Consider the following 25,066-nt stretch of genomic DNA (forward strand, 5'->3'; position numbering starts at 1 on the left):
ACTCAAAGAGTGTAGAGGGAAAAGAAGTGTAAGAAATAAGCCCTGGGGGAGAAGAGTGGACACCGCAGATGTGGCCGGTGTGGAGGCCGTGGGCCGCTCCTGAAGCTGCAGCCCCCACCTATCTTTCTTTTTTTTTTTTTTTAATTTTTATTAATAAAACCAGTGAACATACAATATGAACATTCTTTTTTTATCACATAGTTGTATATTCATCCTCATGATCATTTCTTAGAACATTTCCATCAATTCAGAAAAAGAAATAAAAAGAAAAAAGAAAAAATTCATACATACCATACCCCTTACCCCTCCCTTCAATTGATCACTAGCATTTCAATATACTAAATTTATTTTAACATTTGTTCTCCCTATTATTTATTTATTTTTAATCCATATGTTTTACTCGTCTGTCAATAAGGTAGATAAAAGAAGCATCAGACACAAGGTTTTCACAATCACATGGTTACATTGTGAAAGCTATATCATTATTCAATCATCTTCAAGAAACATGGCTCTTGGAACACAGCTCTACATTTTCAGGCAGTTCCCTCCAGCCTCTCCATTACATCTTGACTAACAAGGTGATATCTACTTAATGCGTAAGAATAGCCTCGAGGATAACCTCTCGACTCTGTTTGAAATCTCTCAGCCACTGACACTTTTGTCTCATTTCTCTCTTCCCCCTTTCAGTTGAGATTTTCTCAATCCCTTGATGCTGAGTCCCAGCTCATTTTAGAATTTCTGTCCCACGTTGTCAGGAAGGCCCATGTCCCTGGGACTCATGTCCTAAGTAGAGATGGGGAGGGCAGTGAGTTTGCTTGTCGTGTTGGCTGGAGAGAGGCCACATCTGAGCAACAAAAGAGGTTCTCTTGGGGGTGACTCTTGGGCCTAATTTTAAGTAGGCTTAGTCTATCCTTTGTGGGGTTAAGTTTCATATGAACAAACCCCAAATCGGGGGCTTAGCCTTTTGCTTTGGTTGTCCCCACTGCTTGTGAGAGTATCAGGAATTCTCCACTTGGGGAAGCTGAATTTTCTCCCTTTCTCACCATTCCCCTAAGGAGACTGCAAATACTTTTTTATTCACTGTTCAAATCACTCTGGGATTTATCAGGGCATCACTCTGGACAAACCTACAAAATCTCATGCCCTACTCAAGGTTCCATGTACTTATGGTGTTCAATTAAGCTGTCCACATAGTTATAATAGGAAATGCACTAGTCAAAATATAAATTTTGTACCAAATAAACATTTTTTGCTTTAGTCTCACACATAAGTTAAAGTTTTAAAATATGAATTATCATCTGTTTTCAGTACCCTGCAACATTGACATTCCTTTGTTCTTCCTCATGCAAAACATTTTAAAATTTGTACATTTAGTCACTATCATTATACACTCTAGGCATTCCTAGATTACACCATCTCAGCCTTTATCGTACATCTTTCCTTCTGATTTCATTTGTGCCCCTAGGCCTCCACCCTCTAGCATTCTCACATTCAGTTTCATTCAGTGTTCTAACATTATTGTATTACAGTTAGGTAATATTGCACTATTCATTTTTGAATTTTTACAATCAGTCCTGTTGCACAATCTGTATCCCTTCAGTTTCAATTACCCAATATCTATCCTATTTCTATCTCCTGATGACCTCTGTTCTTAACTGAAATTCTCCAACTTCATTCGTTAATGTTGGGTCATATCAGTGAGACCATACAGTATTTGTCCTTTTGTTTCTGGCTAATCTCACTCAGCATAATGTCCTTAAGGTCCATCCATGTTGTTAAATACTTCATAACTTTCTTCTTACAGCTGCATAATATTCCATCATATGTATATACCACAGCTTGTTTAGCCACCCGTTGATGGACATTTGGGCTGTTTCCATCTCTTGGCATATTGTAAATAATGCTGCTATAAGCATTGGTGTGCAAATGTCCATTTGTGTCCTTGCCCTCATGTCCTCTGAGTAGATATCTAGCAATGGTATTGCCGGATCATATGGCAATTCTATACTTAGCTTCCTGAGGAACCGCCAAACTGCCTTCCACAGCGGTTGTACCATTTGACATTCCCACCAACAGTGGGTAAGTGTTCCTCTTTCTCCACATCCTCTCCAGCACTTGTCATTTTCTGTTTTATTGATAATGGCCATTCTGGTGGGTGTGAGATATCTCATTGTGGTTTTGATTTGCATTTCCCTAATAGCCAGGGAAGTTGAGCATCTTTTCATGTGCATTTTGGTCATTTGTATTTCCTCTTCTGAGAAGTGTCTGTTCAAGTCTTTTGCCCATTTTGTAAATTGGTTGTGTGTCTTTTTGTTGTTGAGTTGAACAATCTCTTTATATATTCTGGATACTAGACCGTTATCTGATATATAGTTTCCAAATATTGTCTCCCATTGTGTAGGCTGTCTTTTTACTTTCTTGGCAAAGTTCTTTGATGCACAGAAGTGTTTAACTTTGAGGAGTTCCCATTTTTCTTTCTTCAAAGCTCGTGCTTTGAGTGTAAGGTCTAGGAAACCGCCTCCTAGTATAAGATTTTTAAGATATTTCCCTATGTTTCCTTCAAACAGTTTTATGGTCTTAGATCTAATGTTTAGGTCTTTGATCCATTTTGAGTTAATTTTTGTATAGGGTGTGAGATATGGATCCTCTTTCATTCTTTTGCATGTGGATATCTAGTTTTCTAGGCATCATTTAATGAAGAGACTGTTCTGTCCCAGGTTGAGTTGGCTTGACTGCTTTATCAAAAATCAATTGTCCATAGATGAGAGGGTCTATATCTGAACACTTTATTCAATTCCATTGGTCAGTATATCTATCTTTATGCCAGTACCATGCTGTTTTGACCACTGTAGTTTTGTAATATGCCTTAAGGTCAGGTAGTGTGAGCCCTCTGAATTCATTTTTCTTTCTCAGGATACTTTCAGCTATTCGGGGCACCCTACCCTTCCAGATAAATTTGGTTATTAGTTTTCCTATTTCTGAAAAGTAACTTTTTGGGATTTTAATTGGTATTGCATTAAATCTGTAAATCAATTTAGGTAGAACTGACATCTTAATTATAGTCTTCCAATCCATGAACATGGCATGCCCTTCCATCTATTTAGGTCTTCTGTGATTTCTTAACAATTTCTTATAGTTTTCTCTGTATAGGTCTTTTGTCTCTTTAGTTAAATTTTCCCTGCCTATCTTAAGCAGCTCCCAGTCCCCGAGTGCATTACTGGGTTTGTCCAGCTCACAGAATGATACTTAACATTACTCAACATTCCATAAACATTTACTGAATGACCACCATTTCAAGATATTATATTAGATGCTGGGGCCATTAGTAACTTAAGAAACTCATTGCCTAATGTAGAATAAAAGTTTTCAGAATGGCTTCGTTTATTGCCTTTCCTTGGTATGCTTGCACTACTTGGCTACCTTGCTGTATGTCTATTCTTTCTGAAGAAAAAACAACAGGATAGCTTAATTAATCAGCTTAATTAAACAGAAGGAACATCCCAAAGTGGTGAATGAAATAAAGATTGAAGATTTGTCTCACTAAAGCAGCTTATTGTAGGTATTGGTATTCTAAGATGTTTCCTGCCTGTGATGGTTCACACAATACACATAATGAAATGACTCAAGATAATATGGGTTCACTAATACTGAAAGAAGTTAAATAGTAATAAATTAGGATTGAATTACATTGTGTGCTGTAAAACCTTGTACCAATACTTTCTCATCCTTTCTGTATAGAAAATCTTTGACATGGTGGTCTTAATTATTGCTACTGATTGAATAATTATTTCTGCCAATTTACTTTCTTGCCACACTATATTTGATACGTTGCATATTCAAAGTCATTTATGTAGAAATTGTGCAAGTCTCTCATTATGACTTCAAAGAATTAACATCTTCCAACACTTCTGATTGTAATTAATTGAGAAAAATCTAAATTTTGTCAATGGGTCCAAAGCTGTTACCTTAAACATTATTTTCAACAGAATTTATTGAAAAATTTTACCCCTACTGTTAAAAACATTTTTCAGATCGCTTTTATTTTGAAGTGATTTTTTTCCTTTTGGCTCTTCACATGCCATTCTTTTTGGATGAATAAAAAAAATATTGCCATCAAGAATCACTTGCTTTTTCACAAAGATAAGCTCTTTGCTTTATAGAGGTCATTGTCTAATTAATGACTATCCCAATTTAGAAAACAAGAAGTAAACTTGATATAAAAATTTCCAACAAGGAACATCTATTTACATTGTAAATGAATTATTCACTTTATAAAAAGCTTGTGTCTCTGTGCATACATGTGTTATGTGTGTATCCTGAGCTATCTGATTCAGTGACAGGGTGGGGTAGAGGGGCAAGAACACATGTAGCTCAATTCATACTAAAATGATAGAATAGTTCAGTGTTCAAAATTGTATTGTTATGACCATGTTTCTGTTAATTACTGTGAAAACCAAAAAATATATTTAAAAGTTTGCAAAATAAGCCACTGGAGAATCTTTAAAACTTTTGTAGTTTTTACTGAGTCTATTTAGCTTCATTTTACATTACAATTCTCAAATTAAAAGATAAAAAAAGAAGAAAGTAAGACCTGGTACATTCTAGATTTAGGGAAATAGGGAAGAACTAAGTAAAGGATATGGAAACAAAGCTGCAAAGTAAAAGGAAATCCAGGAGTGTCGCATCCTGGAAACCAAGTGAAGTGTTTCAAGAAGGGAAAGATCAACTGCCAGATGCTACTAAAACATTTTAGTAGGTAAGGACTGAGGATTGACCGCTGTATTTAAGAGCGGTGAGTACTGGTGACATGGACAAGTTCCGGGGAAGTGGTAGGGTGACAGCCTAACTGGTATGGCTTCAGGTAAAAATGGGAGGGCAGGAAATGATGAGTTAGGGATTTTTGCTGTAATGGGAGTAGAAAATTGGGGTGGCAACTGAATAGAGGTATGAAGTCAGTTTTTAAAAAATTTTTTTGTTTTTTTAAGTGAGAAATTATAGCATGTTGAAAATAACGCAGGAGGGAAAAATTGATGAAGTAGGAGAAAACTGCTAAAGTGGTATTTGTGAATAGGCAATAGGATGGGATTAGTGCATTAAGTGCTGGGGTTTAGACAGGAGGAGCAAGAACAATTTATCTATAGTAATAAGGAAGAATATATGGGTAATGATGAAGATAAGTGGATACTTGTAGGGGATAGAAAATCTTGTATATTTGAATGGGTAATTAAGAGCAATGACCAGAATAAAAGCTGGTAGATGCCTAACAGCGAAATATTTATACAATGCTTTTGAGAACATGTTTACAAGGAGCTCAAGCAACATCTACTATAACTTACATAATGCTTTGGTGAACTAACTTGATAAGAAGTTTTAGATGAGTTTATCTAAAAAATGGGAGAAGGGCAGCTGCACCAACTCTCTTGACTCGTCTCTGAACCTGAGCCATGTTACTACCAACCAGCCTTCACAAAGCCAAACAACACACCTGAAGCTTTGACGGTTTTATTTCACTACATTAAGTTAAGCATAAGGCAAAACAGTAACCTGTTATTAATAAAGATCAAGGAGTGCTTCTTGTTCCCAAAAGGGACCAAAGAGTGTTTCTTCACAAATATGCATGACATTTCGCTTATTATGCCAACAAGTACTTTGAATAAAAGAAAACTTTGGTGGTTTAATAAAATTACAAATCCAGGTTAATTTAGCTCTAAGCTTCCAAAATTATGGTTTCAAGTACTAGTATCATCTAATTCTCCTGCAGGGGTCCACGCTGACTTTGCATTTAACAAGCTTGCACCTGATCTAATATAAAAAAGCAACAAATAAAATTTCTAATTCACCAGCTGCAGGTGTTGAACCACTTCTACGAACATACAAAATATCAGCTTGCACTAAAATTATCTTAAGGAAACACTAAACTAAACCAATGACTCTGTTGTTCTGCATGTAATTTGGCTTCTGAAAGAAAAAGTATTCTATTATCAAAGTGTTTTTGTTTCTGTGTCACATGGGGGTGATAAAATCCATACACCATTATTACTTCTGGGGACAAATACAGCTACACGCCATAAATGCACAACATACAATTTTGTGTAGTCTATGCAAATGTGTAAACATATGAAGCTATTCTCTACTTTGATGCCATTTTCCTCCACTGGCAAATAGGGAGTGATGGCTTCACAGTAGGCTCTAGCAGGTAGTGAATTAAGAATTAATTTGACACTCTGTGGGTTCACAAAAAATTAAACACTTCTTATAGCCTACAAGTCTGTCATTATCCAACTCCCCTACCACAACTCCTAAAAGGCTAAGCCATTTATTATTGTCATAATATTACAGATGAATATTTTTTCTTATATTGCAGCATTTATATTACTCTGTAGGAATATTGTTTCATAAGAATACAATTTAGTGTCTTTCAAAGGCTTCCCAAAGTTTTTTATCTTTCAAGGTGGTACTGCAAGTTACTATGTCCTGTCTGTATTCTAGATTACATTATGCATTAATTTTAAGACCTCAAATTAAAAACACAATCAGGATAAGCAAGTAATGTCTTTTTCCCCAAAGTCTGCTGGACATATGCTAACAATACACGTGATGAAAATGTGCAGCTGGGGGTATACTTTGTCAAGTCTCATTTTAGAAAACATCACAGAAATTAAAGTTAGCAAACCAACTCCAGGATATCAAGTACAAACAGCATGTGTGCTGTCAGGTCAGTATTCTAGAATATCTGCTGAACTATTTCATGGTTTACAATCAAAATGGCCTTCTTTGATATATAATAAAAGTCATAAACACAAGAATGCAAAAGGTTCTCTTTCTTAATATTCCATTTTGGATTTAAGAGATTATAATCATTAATTTCCCCTTAAAATCAACAGAAAGAATGTTAGTTTAAATCGTGCCTAAAAATCTAACCTTAATAGTATTTTCTGCACTTGGGGAGTACACTTTTCCCCTCTTTTCAAGTCCCAAATACTGAAAGCAAGTTATTCAGTTAAAAAGGAAGAGCAAAGGATTGGTAGTAATGTATAAGGCATAAAAAGGTTGCCTCTTTGTGGCAGCATTCCTCGCTGGATATTGTGGCAACATTTAAATAAATGGAATTTGCCACTTCCTTGATATGATATGTAATTGCTTGCTTCTCAAATTGTTAAAAAAGAAAAGCTACTTATTCTACCGGGAAATATTTTTAAGAGCACAATCAATAAATAAACATGTCCTGTATTATCTCCACTTAGACGAGGGCAAATGAAGTCTTAAGAATTTCACAGATTTCTTCCAATCATCACAAGGCTTAAGACAATGTGACAATTCTATTATTTCTGGTAAACGAAAATCTATGGGAGGATAGGAGCCAAGTGAAGGGATGTTTAGACAGTTGGATTATATCTAATGGAATGCAGAAAGCATGTGATACACTGAGATCAATGTTGGATCATTAATAGTAGGCCCACCTTTGGGTTATCATTTTATGTTTCATACTTGAGATTCTGACCCTTTGTGAGATCAGATCAGGAGATTGCACAGATTAATCAGGCAGTAAATCTAGTGCCAGTCCAAGAAACAGTCACCCCCTTTCTTGGGATGGGACTACGCTGTGATTCGTCAACGTGCAGGGTTCAGTGAGTGAGATACAGATTTTCTGGTGCTACAGAAGTGAGACTAAGAGGAACAGCAGTTAACCTGTGTTCCTAACGCCTTGTCTACTCCTCAACTCTCCTAGGAATAGGATTCAGATGTGCAAGGGTACATTGTTATAAACAAGGCCTAACAAGCAGCAGCTTCCACATTTTAACATGGGTTCATGGTGATACCGTCCTTTGGGATCTGCCTGCCAGTGGAACCTTTCAAGGAAGAAGTGGGCCCAAGCTGAGTTCCACATGCTGCGTGAGCCAGATGACTTCTGTGCCCTGGTCACTTTCTTCGATGGGGCGGATAGGGGCTGCCAAGTTTTTAAAATCATGCTTCATCTTAAAGCACACGGTCACTTCGCCATCCTCACGTTGTGGGGTAACTTTGATGAAAATACCCACTTTGTTGGCCTTTCTGAAGGCTATAATGCTATGAGAGGAAATAAGTACAACATTAGGCCACAATTAACCTTACAGTTCTTTTATACCACAAAAGTAAAAATATGACTAACACTCCAATCATCAGGAATATAGACCTTTTTCAACAAAACGTTCTCTATTTTTCAATTCAAAAGCAAACTACAGTCCTATAAATTCAAATGGGAAAAGTCTTTCCTCTTCACAGTAGAAAGGATAACTGTTAACAGAATTATTCCAATAACAGAACTATTTGGAAGGACAAACACCAAAATGCTAATGGTATTTTTTTCTCTGGTGATGGGATAATGGGTAATTTTTAATTTTTCCTCATGGTTTTATAAATATTTCCTACATTTCTGCAGTAATTATTTTTATAAACAGGAAGAAAAAGTTATTTTAAAAAATCTAGATAAGAAAATTGGGATATATAAATGGGCATCTTCTATAGGCCAACTGTGGTGTGTGGGAGGGGCCACAAAAAGATAACTCACTCAGGGTCATCCTGAAAGTCCTGGGGTTCTGCCAACTCATCATATTCCGCTGCAGCATCCTTGCCAGCTAAAACAAGCTCTTTGGGAGGCACCACCACCTGGAGAGCAACATAAAGGCCTGGCTCAGAAGGGATCAGTGCATTATAGTAATTCATTCAATAGAATACAGGAAAGCATTAATTTCATGTGTGTGTGTGTGTGTGTGTATATGTAAACAGCAAGTTTCAGGAAACATGGCATTGTATTACTTATACAAAATTGAAAAACATTTTTTAGGAATACATACATATTTACTAAAAGTATAAGACAAAGATGTCTAAGGGAATGATAAAGCCAAGCAAGTGCTGACTTCATTGAGGCTGCAATGGGGAATTCAAGTGGGGAGTGATACATGGCTTCAACTGTGTATTTAATGTTTTATTTCTTAGATGTTACGTGGGGTTAATGGGTGCTGAGTCTTTATACATTCTAGTACACCTGAAACGTTTCATCATTATTTAAAACAAATAAATAGACAAAAAAAAAAAACCACAGAGGAAAAACATTACTTTCAACATTAGATATTTTCTGAAATGGGGATGCTGAATAGTTTATGATCATAGAAAAAAGTTAAGCATCCTTTACTTATGGCATATGTTGTGACACAGGCTCAACTTTGCTATGTCAGAGACTAAATAAATGATAACAATGTCAAACAAATTTCTAATCATGGATACACATGTGACAGGGAAGATTGTGACGAGAAAGACAGAAAATCCACAAGCTGGGTATAACTTATTTCTGTCTCTATCTTTGCTGGAGCTGCTTATTAGTGTTATTGTAAAAAAAGGAGTAAGAAGATATTGTCAATTGTCAGTTTGCCAAATCCCAACCAACATCACTCCCAACATCACTCAAGCTGAGATTCTACAAAAGTTTCATGCACTAAGTCCACTTTGCAGAAACCTATAATCTCTAGATGGTTTCTAGGTTAGGTAAATCCTGAAACCCAGAGGGGACAGCCTTTCCAAGAAGATCAACTAGTTCCCATATTTTTGACACTCCTTTTCAACATGAAAAAATTAGAATGGGCACAGCCCAAATATCCCTAAAGATTGGGAGAAGGATCAAAGAGAAGGAGGAGTTATAACAGGGAAGATAGGATTTAACAAGTGAATATGACTGCTGAATGATTATATTGATGTTTTTTGTCTCCAGTGTCTTCAAGCAGCTAGAAGGAAAAACCTGAAATTGCAGAACTGTAACCCAGACCAAACTTTGAAATCTGTTCTAAAACTATTTGTTAAAATGTACTTTTGAAATTTACGACTTTTTTCTGTATATACATTTCACAATAAAAAACGTGAAAAAAAAAGAGCAAGGATAGAAATGGGTGTCATCTCTCTTTGGAAGTGACGCTAATAAGTAAAATCATTAAAAAGCAGCAGAAGGGAAAAATAAATTAAATATTATTTGAATAACAGTTGTCTAAAGATACAGAGGCACTTCCTATGAGAATCATGCTGAATGCAATTGTGGGTACAAATGTTACAAGTATCATGCTAAATTATGAATAAGCAACATATGGTATAGAAAAGAAAAGCTCTTGATCTTAAATTTCAAGTACTAGATGAATCACCAAGTGGCAAAATGTAGGTGGTCACATTTCACTCATTCAACAAACACTGAAAATTAGAATTATCCATTATATTTAGTTAATGCTATGCATATTCTATGTAAGCTAAGAGAATCTAGACCATGTATCTGAGTTTAAGATGATGTCTGATGGGCTCTGAAGAATGAGTATGACACGGACTGAAGAAGAGGTGTGTGTATGTTAGGGAAGTAAGGGGTATTGTAAAGAGCCATTCTAGGTAAAGCAAATAGCATGTGCAGTTCTCCAGCATGAGAGTTCATAACCTACTGAATGTGCCTAGATCGCAACTCTTGATCTTTACCATTCAGAGAATGCAAAATGTATGAAACTGGGGGAAGAGCAATGAACTGAGATTTCTCAGTGTGGAAAGGAGACTTGTAGTTTATAGTAAAATGTGAGAAGAAAGGGATAAGCTGAGAATGGAATTCCTGGGCACAAACAAACTGGAAACTAATGGTTTGGAAAATTCTGAGCTTCTGGAAAGCAAGTTCCCAGAGAATGATGCTCCTTGTGAGGGTTTACTGAACACGGAACCAGGCAGTAATTTTCACAAAGTTATGATTTGAAATGCAGTTATTCCAGAAGGATCTATGGAAAGTCCTGTCTGCTGAATTGGATCCTATGAACTATATCCAAAACTGACAAGATTTTTGTGAGATTTGCATGAATGGAACTACCAGCCTGGACTAAAATACACAGAGAAGGGACAAATTAAAGGAAGAATGACTTCAATAGCAGCATAATGGAAGTCAAGGTATGGACCGAAAATATCTCATTAGGTCAAGAGAGTGAGCACCCATATGTGTGAAAACAGCAGGTCTACCCCTGCTCTTGGAGGGGGTGGACCTTCTACCCAGTTGTTCAGAAGAGTGCCGCCAACTACATGCTTGGGAGAGAGAGGAGCCTGTGCCCTGGGGTTTCTGGAGAGCTAGGCTGTCAACCAGATGCCTGGAGAGAGTGGAGCCTGTGTCCCAGTGCTCAGGAAGAGCACAGTCACTGCACAAGGACTTTGAAGAAGTAAAACTGCTGCTCCATCAGGTCCAGAAAACAGACCACCAATGCACAGATGACTCTCATACCTTGAAATGTAAGTTTGCCCTGCTGGGTTTTGGAATGATTTGGGACCGGTGACTGCAGTTTTTCTTTCTATTTTTCCCTATTGGAATGGCAATGCTTATCCTATGCCTGTCCCTCCACTGAATACTTGAAGCATATAACTTGTTTTTTAGAATTCACCTGTCCACACACACAGAGAGGACCTGTGACCCAGAACAGATACACCTATAAGCGATTTTGGTGAGACTTTGTACTTAGCTTGTCTCTGACATGACTAGGCTCTTGGGATGTTGTGATGGAAGGAATTTATTTTGCATGGAGAAAGAACAAGTATTCGGGGAGCCAGAGGGTAGATGTGGTAGTCTGAAATTAAGTACCCCGAACAATATGTTCTTAAATCCAACCCATTCCTGTGGATTTGAACCCACTGTAAAAAGGACTTTTTGATGAATTTACTTCATCATGGTGTGTCCCAGCCCAATCAGGATGGGTTTTTAACCTATTATTGGAGTCCTTCATAAGCAGAATGAAATTCAGACAGAGAGCAAGAAAGCCACCAATGGAGCAGCCAGAAGCTAAACAATTCAATGGAACCCAGAAAAAAAGGGAAAGACCAGGAAATGCCTCTATATGCCTTTCCATGTGATGAGGTAAGAACCCAAAACCACCAGCAGTCAGCTCCAGAATGCCACAGTCTTTGAGAAAGAATCACCTTGATGATGCCTTGATTTGGACATTTTTCCTAGAATCAAAACCAAGAGTGAATAAATTCCCATTGTTTAACCTGACCCATATTTCATGGTGTTTGCTTAAGCAGCCCAAGAAACTAAAACATGCTGTAATAGAAGGTAGGGCAAAAACAGTGATGTAGGTTAGAAAGCTGCTATCATAGCCCTGGTGAGAAATTAGCCCTCAACTAGGTCAGTGGCAGTATGTTTGGGGTAAGGTAAAGAACTGAGGCAGTAGAATGAAAAGAACTTGATGATAGCTTGCACATGGGAACGAGACAGTGTGGTGTCCTTTAAGTTAGGTTAAATGAGGCCACTCCTGGCAAAGTCAGAGTCAGTCAGGATGAAGCAAAATGCTTCTACCTTAGCAGTGCTGTTGACATTATCAGGGTCTCCCTCCTCATATTCCAAAAGTGTCACATGGGTGAGGTTCTCCACTGGATTTGTAAGAGTCAGGAGGACCTGGCTCTCCTGGGGAACAGGAAAAGCATCTCTTAGACATGTTACATTGCTACCTAGGTCCACTTTCTTAGTTGCTATATCAAATATCCCTCAAAAATCAGCACATACCCCCATTACTGCCAAGCAATAACACCATGCATTCTCAAAGCACTCACTGATTCCTATTCTATTATTTATATGCTAGACTATATACTCTCTTCAGTTGCTATTTCACTGAGGAAATGGAACAGTTTCATAGAAAGGGCCAGTTACTAGCTCCAAAAATTCTCAGGAATGTACATTACCTAAGTGATTAACAGTTCACAACTCTCGCCCCACTGAGGTTGCCTTTTCTTAAATTTCAATTTTATTAAGATGTATTCACATACCACATAATCATCCAAAGTATACAATCACAGTATTATCAAACAGTCGTGCATTCATAACCGCAGCCAATTTTAGAACATTTTATTACTCCAAAAAAATAAAAACAAAAAAGAACACCTAAAATATCTCATATCCCTTGTCCCCCATTATTTTTTTTCGTTATTTTCTTGCTCATCTGTTCATACGCTGGATATAGGGAGTGTCATTCGTAAGGTTTTGACAGTCGCACAGTCTTATCAGATTGCCTTTAAAGGCCTGAAAATGCAGGTTTGCCTCTTAAGGCAAATAAATAATAATGGTAGTCACAGCTAGCTAAATGTGTTAACATGGGGGTAAAAGGCACATCAAGACTGTAAAAGCTTTTTAAGATCTCTTAAACCATGATAATTTGCCCTTGTTTGGTAATCCCTTGAGATTCGCAACAAAATCTTTTTTTTTTTTTTTCCCCTCCAGCCTCTCCATTACATCTTGAATATCAGGGTGCTATCTACTTAATGCACAAGAATAACCTCCAGGATAACCTCTCGACTCTGTTTAGAATCTCTCAGCCATTGACACTTTGTCTCATTTCACTCTTCCGTCTTTTAGTCGAGAAGGTTTTCTCAATCCCTTGATGCTGAGTCTCAGCTCATTCTAGGGTTTTTCTCAATCCTTTAACGCTAAGTCTCAGCTCATTCTAGGATTTCTGTCCCTCATTGCCAGGAAGGTCCACACCCCTGGGAATCATGTCCCACGTAGACAGGGGGAAGGGTGGTGAGTTTGCCTGCTGTGTTGGCTGGAGAGAGAGGCCACATATGAGCAACAAAAGAGGTTCTCTTCGGGGTGACTCTTAGGCCTAATTTTAAGTAGGCTTGACCCTTCCTTTGTGGAGTTAAGTTTCATATGAACAAACCCCAAGACTGGGGTCAAGAGCATTTGACAGCAACAAAATCTTTGAAAATATCTTCATGAACAGCACAAAAGGGAAGAGCTAAAGAGGGTGCCATGGAATATTCTACAATTGAATAGGGTCTGTGTGTGAGGAGGTAGTGTAAGATAAGGACCCCAAAGAACAGAGGGGCTATAGTAAAGAAGAAATCTAGTTGATTCCAGGCACACATAAATGCCTGCATCTGCACACACGATGGTGGAAAACCCCTAGGTTAGAGAAAAGCAGCTGAAAGTGCTGTGGGGTCCAATATTTTCTCCTTTTCTTTCCCCACCTATGATTCTGTCTCTGTATAATATGCGCATTGCTCCTTATATATACATCTCAAAGATGCTGTTGTCAAGAATCCCACCTTAAAGAAATATTAACTCTCAAACCCCTTTATTACAAACTTTCTTCTTTTCTATCTCTTGTTCATTGCATCTCTATGCTAAACACATACATCCACACACATACACATATTCATACATCTTTAATCAAATCAATCAATTTTTTCTTTTCTGATTAATAAGCAAAATACTAACCTTCATGTAGCGAAGGTTGGGAATTGACATGATTCTCACTTCTGGGATATAATTGCTATGCATGAATAAAGAAATATGTTAATGTTCACCAAAGTCCCTTAAAATTATTAGTTTTTTTAGCTAGTGCACAAATAAAGGATTTTTCATGCTAATTAAGACATGTCAGGGAAAAAAATTTTTAAAGAATCAGACCATCACTGTAAAAAGACCTTAAGACACAGATATGAAACCAAACTGGTAACGAGTTCTTTCTGAAATTTTATGTATACTTCTAGCGTGCATCCTATATATGTGTGTGTGGCATGGCAGATATCTTCCTTGCACAGTTACTAGATTTTTTTTTGTCTAAATATATTTTTTTATGAGATATATTTTGAGATCTTATTTCATTAATGAATCATTTCATCTATTCATTTCTATAACTTTGCAATTGATAATTAGATCCAATTTAATGATAGGTTTTAGGGCTATAAAAACACACATACATATATAAAATTTGCTACATACCAGGCACTGTTCTAAGCATTTATAAATATTAACTCATATAATCTTGATTCCAAATATGAGATAGAAATCATTATTATCCATACTACACAGGTGTAGAAACTAAACATTGGGAGGATAAGTACGCGGCTGGTAAGAAGCAGATCCAGGATTCAAACAAAGTGTGGCTCCAGGGTCCTATCTTTTAACCATTATGCTATGCTGCCTTTCTAAAGAGCTGTGATGGTTAGGTTCCGGCGACAACTTGGCCAACTGATGATGCCCAACAGTCTGGTCAGGCAAGCTATTAAACCATCAGTCAACTGACTGCATCTGTGGCTGATTACATCTGCAAGCGACTAAGCAGCACCTCCCACCAACAACATAATCCAATCAGCTGAAGGTCTCTTAAGGAAGAAGAGGGACTTCTGGCTGCTTCTTCAGCCAGCAAACCTCTCCTGTGGAGTTGATCCAGACCCTTCATTGGCGCTGCCAGCTTCACACACTACCCTACAGATTTTGGACTCTTCTATTCCCATGGTTGCTTGAGGCACCTTTTTAAATCTCCTATCTTCTGTTGGTTCTGTTTCTCTAGAGAACCTCGACTAATACAGCAGCCAATAGAATATTATACTAAATGTGCTTCTTCTGGACTCAAAATTACCCAGGTTCTGATCCCAGCTTAGTTTTTATATACTATAAAATTTGTGGCAAGATAATAACCTCTTTGTGCCTTAGTTTTTTCTCAATTATAAAATAAGGGCAATAGCCTCCTCCCTACATGGGACATGACATCCAGGGGGTGAAGTCTTCCTGGCAACGTGAGAGATGACTCCCAGGGATAAATCTAGATCTCGGAATGACAATTTCATCCTGACTAAAAGGGGGAAAAGAAGTGTAATCAATAAAGTATCAGTGGCAGAGAACGTTCAAATAGAGTCGACAGGCTACTCTAGAGATTGCTTTTACACAAGCTTCAGTTAGACCTTGCTACCTATCATAACCTGCCAAGCAGGACCATTCCAGCCAATCCTAAAGAACACCTAGGGCAATATATAAGCTTCCATGCACTAGAGCAACTTTCCAGAAACCTACAACCTCCAGATGGGTCCCGGCCAGATAAGTCCTGAAACCTAGAGGGTTCAGCCTCTCCAGAACATCAGGATAGTTCCATCTCTCCACCCTATATTAGTTACAGATCCTTCCAATATGAAAAAGTTAGAATGGTCATAGCCCAAACACCCCTAAAGAAAGGGATGGAAAGATCAAAGGTGATAGTGGAGTTATACAATGAAGATAGGATTTAACAAATGAATATGAATACTGAATCATTAAATTGATATCTCTTTTAGTCTCCAGCATCTTAGAGCAGCTAGAAGTAAAAACCTAAAATTGTGGATTGTAACCCATGTCAAACTCTAAAATATGTTCTACAACTAGTGTGGTGCTGTGCACTGAAATGTATTGCTTTTTGTATACATGTTATTTTTCACAAAAAAAGTCGATTGTGATGATAAAAAATATTTAAGCCACATAGCCTCCTATATTCTAGAGCAGCAAGAAGGAAAAATCTCAGAGGATCGTATGGTAGCCCAGGACAAACTGTGGGATCTGTCCTATAACTACTTGTTGAAAAGTGCTTTGAGGTTGGGCCATGGTGGCTCAGCAGGCAGGAATGCTTGCCTGAGATGCCAGAGGACCCAGGTTCGATTCCCGGTGCCTGCCCATGTAAAAAAAAAAAAAAAATAAAATAAATAAATAAATAAGTGCTTTGAAAACTATTGCTTCTTTCTTTGCTTTGCATGTATAATATACTATACAATAAAAAAGTAAAAAAAATAATAAGGGCAATAATAGTATCCATCTTTCGAGGTTATCACAAAGAAAAAACTAGATAATACATATAAAAAGTGCTTAGAACAGTGCTTGGAACTAAACACTCATAAACGTTAGTTATTGCTCATATATAAATATAATGCAAAATCTGAGTGTGGAAACACTAAAAGTGAAAAAAAAATCTTAGAATCAAGGCAATAAGGTACTGTAACATCAGATTAGATGTTCTTTAATGCTGGGCATCAAGACTACTGGAATAACTTAATACAAATTCAAGGGTTCCATACCAAATATCTGGATTCAGCAGATTTAAGGTGTGGCCAGAACATACGTATTAAGATTTTTCAGGTGATTCTGCAAGATGTCAGAAAAGACCTCAAAGCACGTTTAAGAATTGATGCTAAGCACAGTTTGCCATTCAGGGTTTCTGTAATTCTTAAATTAAGGAGTTCGTACCAAACTTCATTTGTGCCATTTTTGTATTCTCCTTACTCTTAACAGTCATTTATTAAATAAAGTGGTTGGGAAAATGGATCTTATTTTATATTGATTTATGGTTATAAAGCACTGGCAAATATAATAGCTTATTTGATTCTTCTCAAAGAGGGAGGCAGGACACGTATTATTCCCATTTTAGATAGTGGGAATTAAAATTTAAACACATACACCAAGTGAAAGACCCCATATCTGGTCTTCCTAGCTCATTCAACAGACCAGGACTTCTCAACTTCTTTGCCACTTTAAAAAAATATATTTTTATTGCAAATATTCACACACATACAATCAATACATAGTGTACAATCAATGGCTTATATCATCACATAGTTGTGTATTCATCACCATGATGAACATTTGCATTCCTCTAGAAAAAAAAAAACCTCATACATCCCATATCTCTTATCCTCCCTTCTCAATGACCAATTTATTTTCAGTCTACCCAATTTATTTTACCCCTTATCCCTCCCTATTATTTACTTACTTTTGTATCCATGTTTTTTTACTCATCTGTCCATACCCAGGATAAAAGGAGCATCAGACACAAGGTTTTCACAATCACACAGTCACACTGTACAAGCCATACCATTATACAATTGTTTTCAAGAATCAAGTCTGCTACTTCTTTTTAACTGCTGCACAATATTCTGTAGATATATCAATTTAACCAACAACTTTCCTGTTAACTGTTAATTAGCTCAATATGGAAATAATTTCAAACTTTTTGCCATTAAAATGTTACAAGACAGGGTGTATGGGTGGTTCCGTAGTGGAATGCTCACCTTCCATGCAGAAGACCCAGGTTCTATTCCCAGACCATGCTCACCCCTCAACCCCCCAGCAAAAAAAAGTTGCAAGACACATCCTTGTAAATGTATACTTATATATTGGTACATTTATTTCTCGTTCCTGGAATTCCTGAGACAGTATTGCTGAGTTAAAAAGTCTATGTAATTTCCCAGACCACTCACCAAAAAGGCTCTAGCAATTCACAATCCTACCAACAATGTATGCAAATATGGGTTCACCCACATTGTCACTAGCACTAGATGGTATTTTAACTTTTGCTATCAAGTTTCAGTATCTTTCCATATATTTGCAGGCCTATTAGATTTCCTTTTCCATAAGCTGCCTGTCAAATCCTTTGCTCCATCTCATCACCAATCCTTTTTTATCTTTCAAATTTATAGGAATTCTGTGTACCAGGGATAGTAAACCTTTTCTCATGAGTAGCAAATATGTTTGCCTGCTCTACTGTCTGCCTCATGACTTGTATACTCCATCTTTTATAACTTTTGTTTCATTTTGCTAAGGCCAAATCAGTCTCTTCGTGGCTTCTAAACTTTCTGCCTTGCTTAAGAAGGGCAGCCTCACCCCAAAGTCAGACAAATATTTTCCTAAGTTTTCACAATATTTTTTTTGTTTGACAAAATTCCCTTCTTTTGACAAGTTTCAATGAGTTACTTTTATCCCCTCAATGAAGTATTATCACAATACAGGTAAAAAATCAACATTATAAGGATACTCCTCAATCTGCTAAGTTTATTTTTTACTTGAAATTTTAAAAGTTCATTCCCAAACTTAGGTACTTTATAAGTTGTAATGAATGACTCTCCCCCAATAACCAACATACACATTGCCCTAATCCCAGATCATCATTGTGTCCCTGATACAAACACCCTTGGTTCTAAATCTGTAGATTTGCCTTAAACTTCAAGATATGTAACTCAATTAAAAACCTAAAGAACAGGAGAGCAAGAAGATTATTCTGATGTAATTTTCTTTGTTTAAGCCAACAGTAAACACATGACACTGGGAAAAACAAAAACAATCATTCCCAAGCCCCAGATACTCACACAGCCACGAGTTGGATTTTGAATTTGATAGATGTTGGATTAAATTCTGGCTTGCTCAAATTATGTTCACATTTCTAAAAGGAAAAAAATATATATGTATCGTAGGGAAAACGAATAGTTTGCTGACCTAGAAAGCTGCTAAAATTCAGGACAGCCTTTAGTAGTGCTTTGTTTTATTCTGCTACTAGACCACACGTTTTGAAACAGACTGCATGCTACTGATAACTGAAATTTATAAATGAAGATTTTGGAATTTTGGATTGAATGACTACATGATCAAATATTATAATACCTTTATGGTGCTTAAAAAGTACTGACATAAAAATAGCTAACACATACTGAGTTCTTACACATGTGCTGATCAGTGTGCTTCATGCTTAAGTAAACAACATTTCAACCTTATACAGTAAATGTAGACATTGTAACTATTGTCTCCATTTACATATGAAGAAAATGGGACACAGGAAGGGAAAGTGACCTGTGCAATTTCACAAAGTCAGTAGGAACTGTAGCTGGGATTTGAATCCAAGTAGTGTGACTCAGATCCCATGCTTTAAAATATAGTAACAATTACTGGTTTACTAGATATATATATCCAGTTAAAATTCTTTTCAACAGTACAAAAAAGGTATACAGTGTAAATATTACCCATTATCTGTCCCTTCTTCCCCTCCTCAGAGCCAACAAGTTCCTCATGTGTTCTCTAAGTCTTATGCACATAAAAGTATAAGTATTGACTTCTGGAGAAGATGGTGGCTTAGTAAGACACGCGGGTCTTAGTTCCTCCTCCAGAACAGCTACTAGGGAAATAGAAACAGTACAGAACAGCTCTCGCAGCCACGACAGAGACCAAGAAGACAGCGTACCCCATTCTGGAACGGCTGACTGGCTGGGAGAACCCGCTGCGGTGAGACCACCGAGGGGCGCGCGATTCTCTGGGCCGGGGCGGCAGGCGGCCGGAGTCCCTCCCTCCCTACTTCCTGGACCGGCTGGGAGAATTGGACAGGCGATCCCTTCAAGCCGCGGCGGCTGGCGCCGCACCCCCCCCCCCCACGGCGGACCCCCATACCAGCTGGGAGAATTGGATCGGAGACCCCCCAAGCCGCGGAGACCGGCGACCGGCGTCCTTTCCAAACACATGGCTTCCCGGTCCGGTTGGGAACGGTGGATAGGCACTACCCCAAGCCGTGGCGGCCGGTGCCCCCCAACCACGCTTGGCGCCCCGGGCCGGCTGGGAAATTTGGACAGGCGCTCCCCCAAGCTGCGGAGGCCAGCACCCTCCCACCACGCGTGGCGCCCCGGGCCGGCTGGGAAATTTGGACAGGCACGCCCCCAAGCTGCAGAGGCTGGCAACCCTGCCCACACGCAGATTCCCGGGCCGGCTGGGAGATTCGAACTGGCACTCCGCCAAGCCGCTTCGGCTGGCACTCCGCCAAGCCGCTTCGGCTGGCGACCCTCCCCTACAGCGAGAGTTTTCCAAAGTTAAAGGAGCCACAGCATCTTTTACTGGTGGGACCCGCAGACAGACGAGCGCCACATACTGGGCAGGAAAAGAAAAACAGAACCCAGAGATTTCACAGAAAAATCTTTCAACCTGCTGGGTCCCACACCCAGGGAAATCTGATTAAATGCCCAGACACCAGCAGAAGATAACGGATCACACTCGGAAAATTGAAGATATGGCCCAGTCAAAGGAACAAACCAATAGTTCAAATGAGATACAGGAGCTGAGATAACTAATGCTGAATATACGAACAGAAATGGAAAACCTCTTCAAAAACCAAATCAATAAATTGAGGGAGGACATGAAGAAGATATGGGCTGAACAAAAAGAAGAAATAGAAAAACTGAAAAAACAAATCACAGAACTTATGGGAGTGAAGGACAAAGTAGAAAAGATGGAAAAAACAATGGATACCTACAATGGTAGATTTAAAGAGACAGAAGCTACAATTACTGAACTGGAGGATGGAACATCTGAATTCCAAAAAGAAACAGAAACTATAGGGAAAAGAATGGAAAAATTTGAACGGGGGATCAGCGAACTGAATGACAATATGAAGCGCACAAATACACGTGTTGTGGGTGTCCAAGAGGAGAAGAGACGGGAAAAGGAGGAGAAAAACGAATGGAAGAAATTATCACTGAAAATTTCCCAACTCTTATGAAAGACCTAAAATTACAGATCCAAGAAGTGCAGCATACCCCAAAGAGAATAGACCCAAACAGGTGTTTTCCAAGACACTTACTAGTTAGAATGTCAGAGGTCAAAGAGAAAGAGAGGATCTTGAAAGCAGCAAGAGAAAAACAATCGATCACATACAAGGGCAACCCAATAAGACTATGTGTAGATTTCTCAGCAGAAACCATGGAAGCTAGAAGACAGTGGGATGATATATTTAAATTACTAAAAGAGAAAAACTGCCAAGAAAGACTTCTATATCCAGCAAAACTGTCCTTCAAAAATGAGGAAAAAAAAAAAATGAGGGAGAAATTAAAACATTCTCAGACAAAAAGTCACTGAGCGAATTTGTGACCAAGAGACCAGCTCTGCAAGAAATACTAAAGGGAGCACTAGAGTCAGATACGAAAAGACAGAAGAGAGAGGTATGGAGAAGAGTGTAGAAAGAAGGAAAATCAGATATGATATATATAATACAAAAGGCAAAATGGTAGAGGAAAGTATTACCCAAACAGTAATAACACTAAATGTTAATGGACTGAATTCCCCAATCAAAAGGCATAGACTGGCAGAATGGATTAAAAAACAGGATCCTTCCATATGCTGTCTACAGGAAACACATCTTAGACCCAAAGATAAACATAGGTTGAAAGTGAAAGGTTGGGAAAAGATATTTCATGCAAATAACAACCAGAAAAGAGCAGGAGTAGCTATACTAATATCCAACAAATTAGACTTCAAATGTAAAACAGTTAAAAGAGACAAAGAAGGACACTATCTACTAATAAAAGGAACAATTAAACAAGAAGACATAACAATCATAAATATTTATGCACCGAACCAGAATGCCCCAAAATACGTGAGGAATACACTGCAACACTGAAAAGGGAAATAGACACATATACCATAATAGTTGGAGACTTCAATTCACCACTCTCATCAATGGACAGAACATCTAGACAGAGGATCAATAAAGAAATAGAGAATTTGAATATTACAATAAATGAGCTTGACTTAACAGACATTTATAGGACATTACACCCCACAACAGCAGGATACATCTTTTTCTCAAGTGCTCATGGATCATTCTCAAAGATAGACCATATGCTGGGTCACAAAGCAAGTCTTAACAAATTTAAAAAGATTGAAGTCATACACAACACTTTCTCGGATCATAAAGGAATGAAGTTGGAAATCAATAATAGGTGGAGTGCTAGAAAATTCACAAATACGTGGAGGCTCAACAACACACTCTTAAACAACGAGTGGGTCAAGGAAGAAATTGCAAGAGAAATTAGTAAATATCTCGAGGCGAATGAAAACGAAAACAACATATCAAAACCTATGGGACGCAGCAAAGGCAGTGCTAAGAGGGAAATTTATTGCCCTAAATGCCTATATCAAAAAAGAAGAAAAGGCAAAAATGCAGGAATTAACTGTCCATTTGGAAGAACTGGAGAAACAGCAAACTAACCCCAAAGCAAGCAAAAGGAAAGAAATAACAAAGATTAGAGCAGAAATAAATGAAATTGAAAACATGAAAACAATAGAGAAAATCAATAAGACCAGAAGTTGGTTCTATGAGAAAATCAATAAGACTGATGGGCCCTTAGCAAGATTGACAAAAAGAAGAAGAGAGAGGATGCAAATAAATAAGATTAGAAATGGAAGAAGAGACATAACCACTGACCTCACAGAAATAAAGGAGGTAATAACAGGATACTATGAACAACTTTACGCTAAAAAATACAACAATGTAGATGAAATGGACGGGTTCCTGGAAAGACATGAACAACCAACTTTGACTCAAGAAGAAATAGATGACCTCAACAAACCAATCACAAGTAAAGAAACTGAATCAGTCATTAAAAAGCTTCCCAAAAAGAAAAGTCCAGGACCAGATGGCTTCACATGTGAATTCTATCAAACATTCCAGAAAGAATTAGTACCAACCCTGCTCAAACTCTTCAAAAAAACTGAAGTGGAGGGAAAGCTACCTAATTCATTTTATGAAGCCAACATCACCCTCATACCAAAACCAAGCAAAGATATTACAAAAAAAGAAAACTACAGACCAATCTCTCTAATGAATATAGATGCAAAAATCCTCAACAAAATTCTAGCAAATCGAATCCAACAACACATTAAAAGAATTATACATCATGACCAAGTAGGATTCATCCCAGGTATGTAAGGATGGTTCAACATAAGAAAATCAATTAATGTAATACACCATATCAACAAATCAAAGCAGAAAAATCACATGATCATCTCAATTGATGCAGAAAAGGCATTTGACAAGATTCAACATCCTTTCCTGTTGAAAACACTTCAAAAGATAGGAATACAAGGGAACTTTCTTAAAATGATAGAGGGAATATATGAAAAACCCACAGCTAATATCATCCTCAATGGGGAAAAATTGAAAACTTTCCCCCTAAGATCAGGAACAAGACAAGGATGTCCACTATCACCACTATTATTCAACATTGTGTTGGAGGTTCTAGCCAGAGCAATTAGACAAGAAAAAGAAATACAAGGCATCAAAATTGGAAAGGAAGAAGTAAAACTATCACTGTTTGCAGACGATATGATACTATACGTCGAAAACCCGGAAAAATCCACAACAGAACTACTAGAGCTAATAAATGAGTACAGCAAATTAGCAGGTTACAAGATCAACATTCAAAAATCTGTAGCATTTCTATACACTAGCAATGAACAAGCTGAGAGGGAAATCAAGAAACGAATCCCATTTACAATTGCAACTAAAAGAATAAAATACCCAGGAATAAATTTAACTAAAGAGACAAAAAACCTATACAAAGAAAACTACAAAAAACTGTTAAAAGAAATCACAGAAGACCTAAATAGATGGAAGGGCATACCGTGTTCATGGATTGGAAGACTAAATATAGTTAAGATGTCAATCCTACCTAAATTGATTTACAGATTCAATGCAATACCAATCAAAATTCCAACAACTTATTTTTCAGAAATAGAAAAACCAATAAGCAAATTTATCTGGAAAGGAAGGGTGCCCCGAATTGCTAAAAACATCTTGAGGAAAAAAAACGAAGCTGGAGGTCTCACGCTGCCGGACTTTAAGGCATATTATGAAGCCACAGTGGTCAAAACAGCATGGTATTGGCATAAAGATAGATATATCGACCAATGGAATCAAATAGAGTGCTCAGATATAGACCCTCTCATCTATGGACATTTGATCTTTGATAAGGCAGTCAAGCCAACTCACCTGGGACAGAACGGTCTCTTCAATAAATGGTGCCTAGAGAACTGGATATCCATATGCAAAAGAATGAAAGAGGACCCGTATCTCACACCCTATACAAAAGTTAACTCAAAATGGATCAAAGATCTAAACATTAGGTCTAAGACCATAAAACAGTTAGAGGAAAATGTAGGGAGATATCTTATGAAACTCACAATTGGAGGCGGTTTTATGGACCTTAAACCTAAAGCAAGAGCACTGAAGAAAGAAATAAATAAATGGGAGCTCTTCAAAATTAAACACTTTTGTGCATCAAAGAACTTCATCAAGAAAGTAGAAAGACAGCCTACACAATGGGAGACAATATTTGGAAACGACATATCAGATAAAGGTCTAGTATCCAGAATTTATAAAGAGATTGTTCAATTCAACAACAAAAAGACAGCCAACCCAATTACAAAATGGGAAAAAGACTTGAACAGACACCTCTCAGAAGAGGAAATACAAATGGCCAAAAGGCACATGAAGAGATGCTCAATGTCCCTGGCCATTAGAGAAATGCAAATCAAAACCACAATGAGATATCATCTCACACCCACCAGAATGGCCATTATCAACAAAACAGAAAATGACAAGTGCTGGAGAAGATGCGGAGAAAGAGGCACACTTATCCACTGTTGGTGGGAATGTCAAATGGTGCAACCATTGTGGAAGGCAGTTTGGCGGTTCCTCAA

At 37.7% G+C, this 25,066-nt stretch overlaps 1 protein-coding gene across 2 annotated transcripts in view; it reads right to left on the reverse strand.

The window, feature by feature from the left end:
* Positions 1-5,488: 5,488 nt before the first annotated feature.
* Positions 5,489-25,066, reverse strand: part of DCTN4 (dynactin subunit 4) — a 50,921-nt gene continuing 31,343 nt past the window's right edge. For both annotated transcript variants that reach the window (XM_077137428.1, XM_077137429.1), the window contains 5 exons: positions 18,919-18,992; positions 14,249-14,303; positions 12,332-12,439; positions 8,549-8,646; positions 5,489-8,067 (listed from right to left, as the gene is read on the reverse strand). In XM_077137428.1, the coding sequence (XP_076993543.1) occupies positions 7,854-8,067; positions 8,549-8,646; positions 12,332-12,439; positions 14,249-14,303; positions 18,919-18,992 (549 nt within the window). In that variant the 3' untranslated portion in view covers positions 5,489-7,853. The remainder of the gene's footprint in view (positions 8,068-8,548; positions 8,647-12,331; positions 12,440-14,248; positions 14,304-18,918; positions 18,993-25,066) is intronic.

This window comes from Tamandua tetradactyla, chromosome 20 (genome assembly GCF_023851605.1).
Source record: "Tamandua tetradactyla isolate mTamTet1 chromosome 20, mTamTet1.pri, whole genome shotgun sequence".
NCBI lineage: Eukaryota > Metazoa > Chordata > Mammalia > Pilosa > Myrmecophagidae > Tamandua > Tamandua tetradactyla.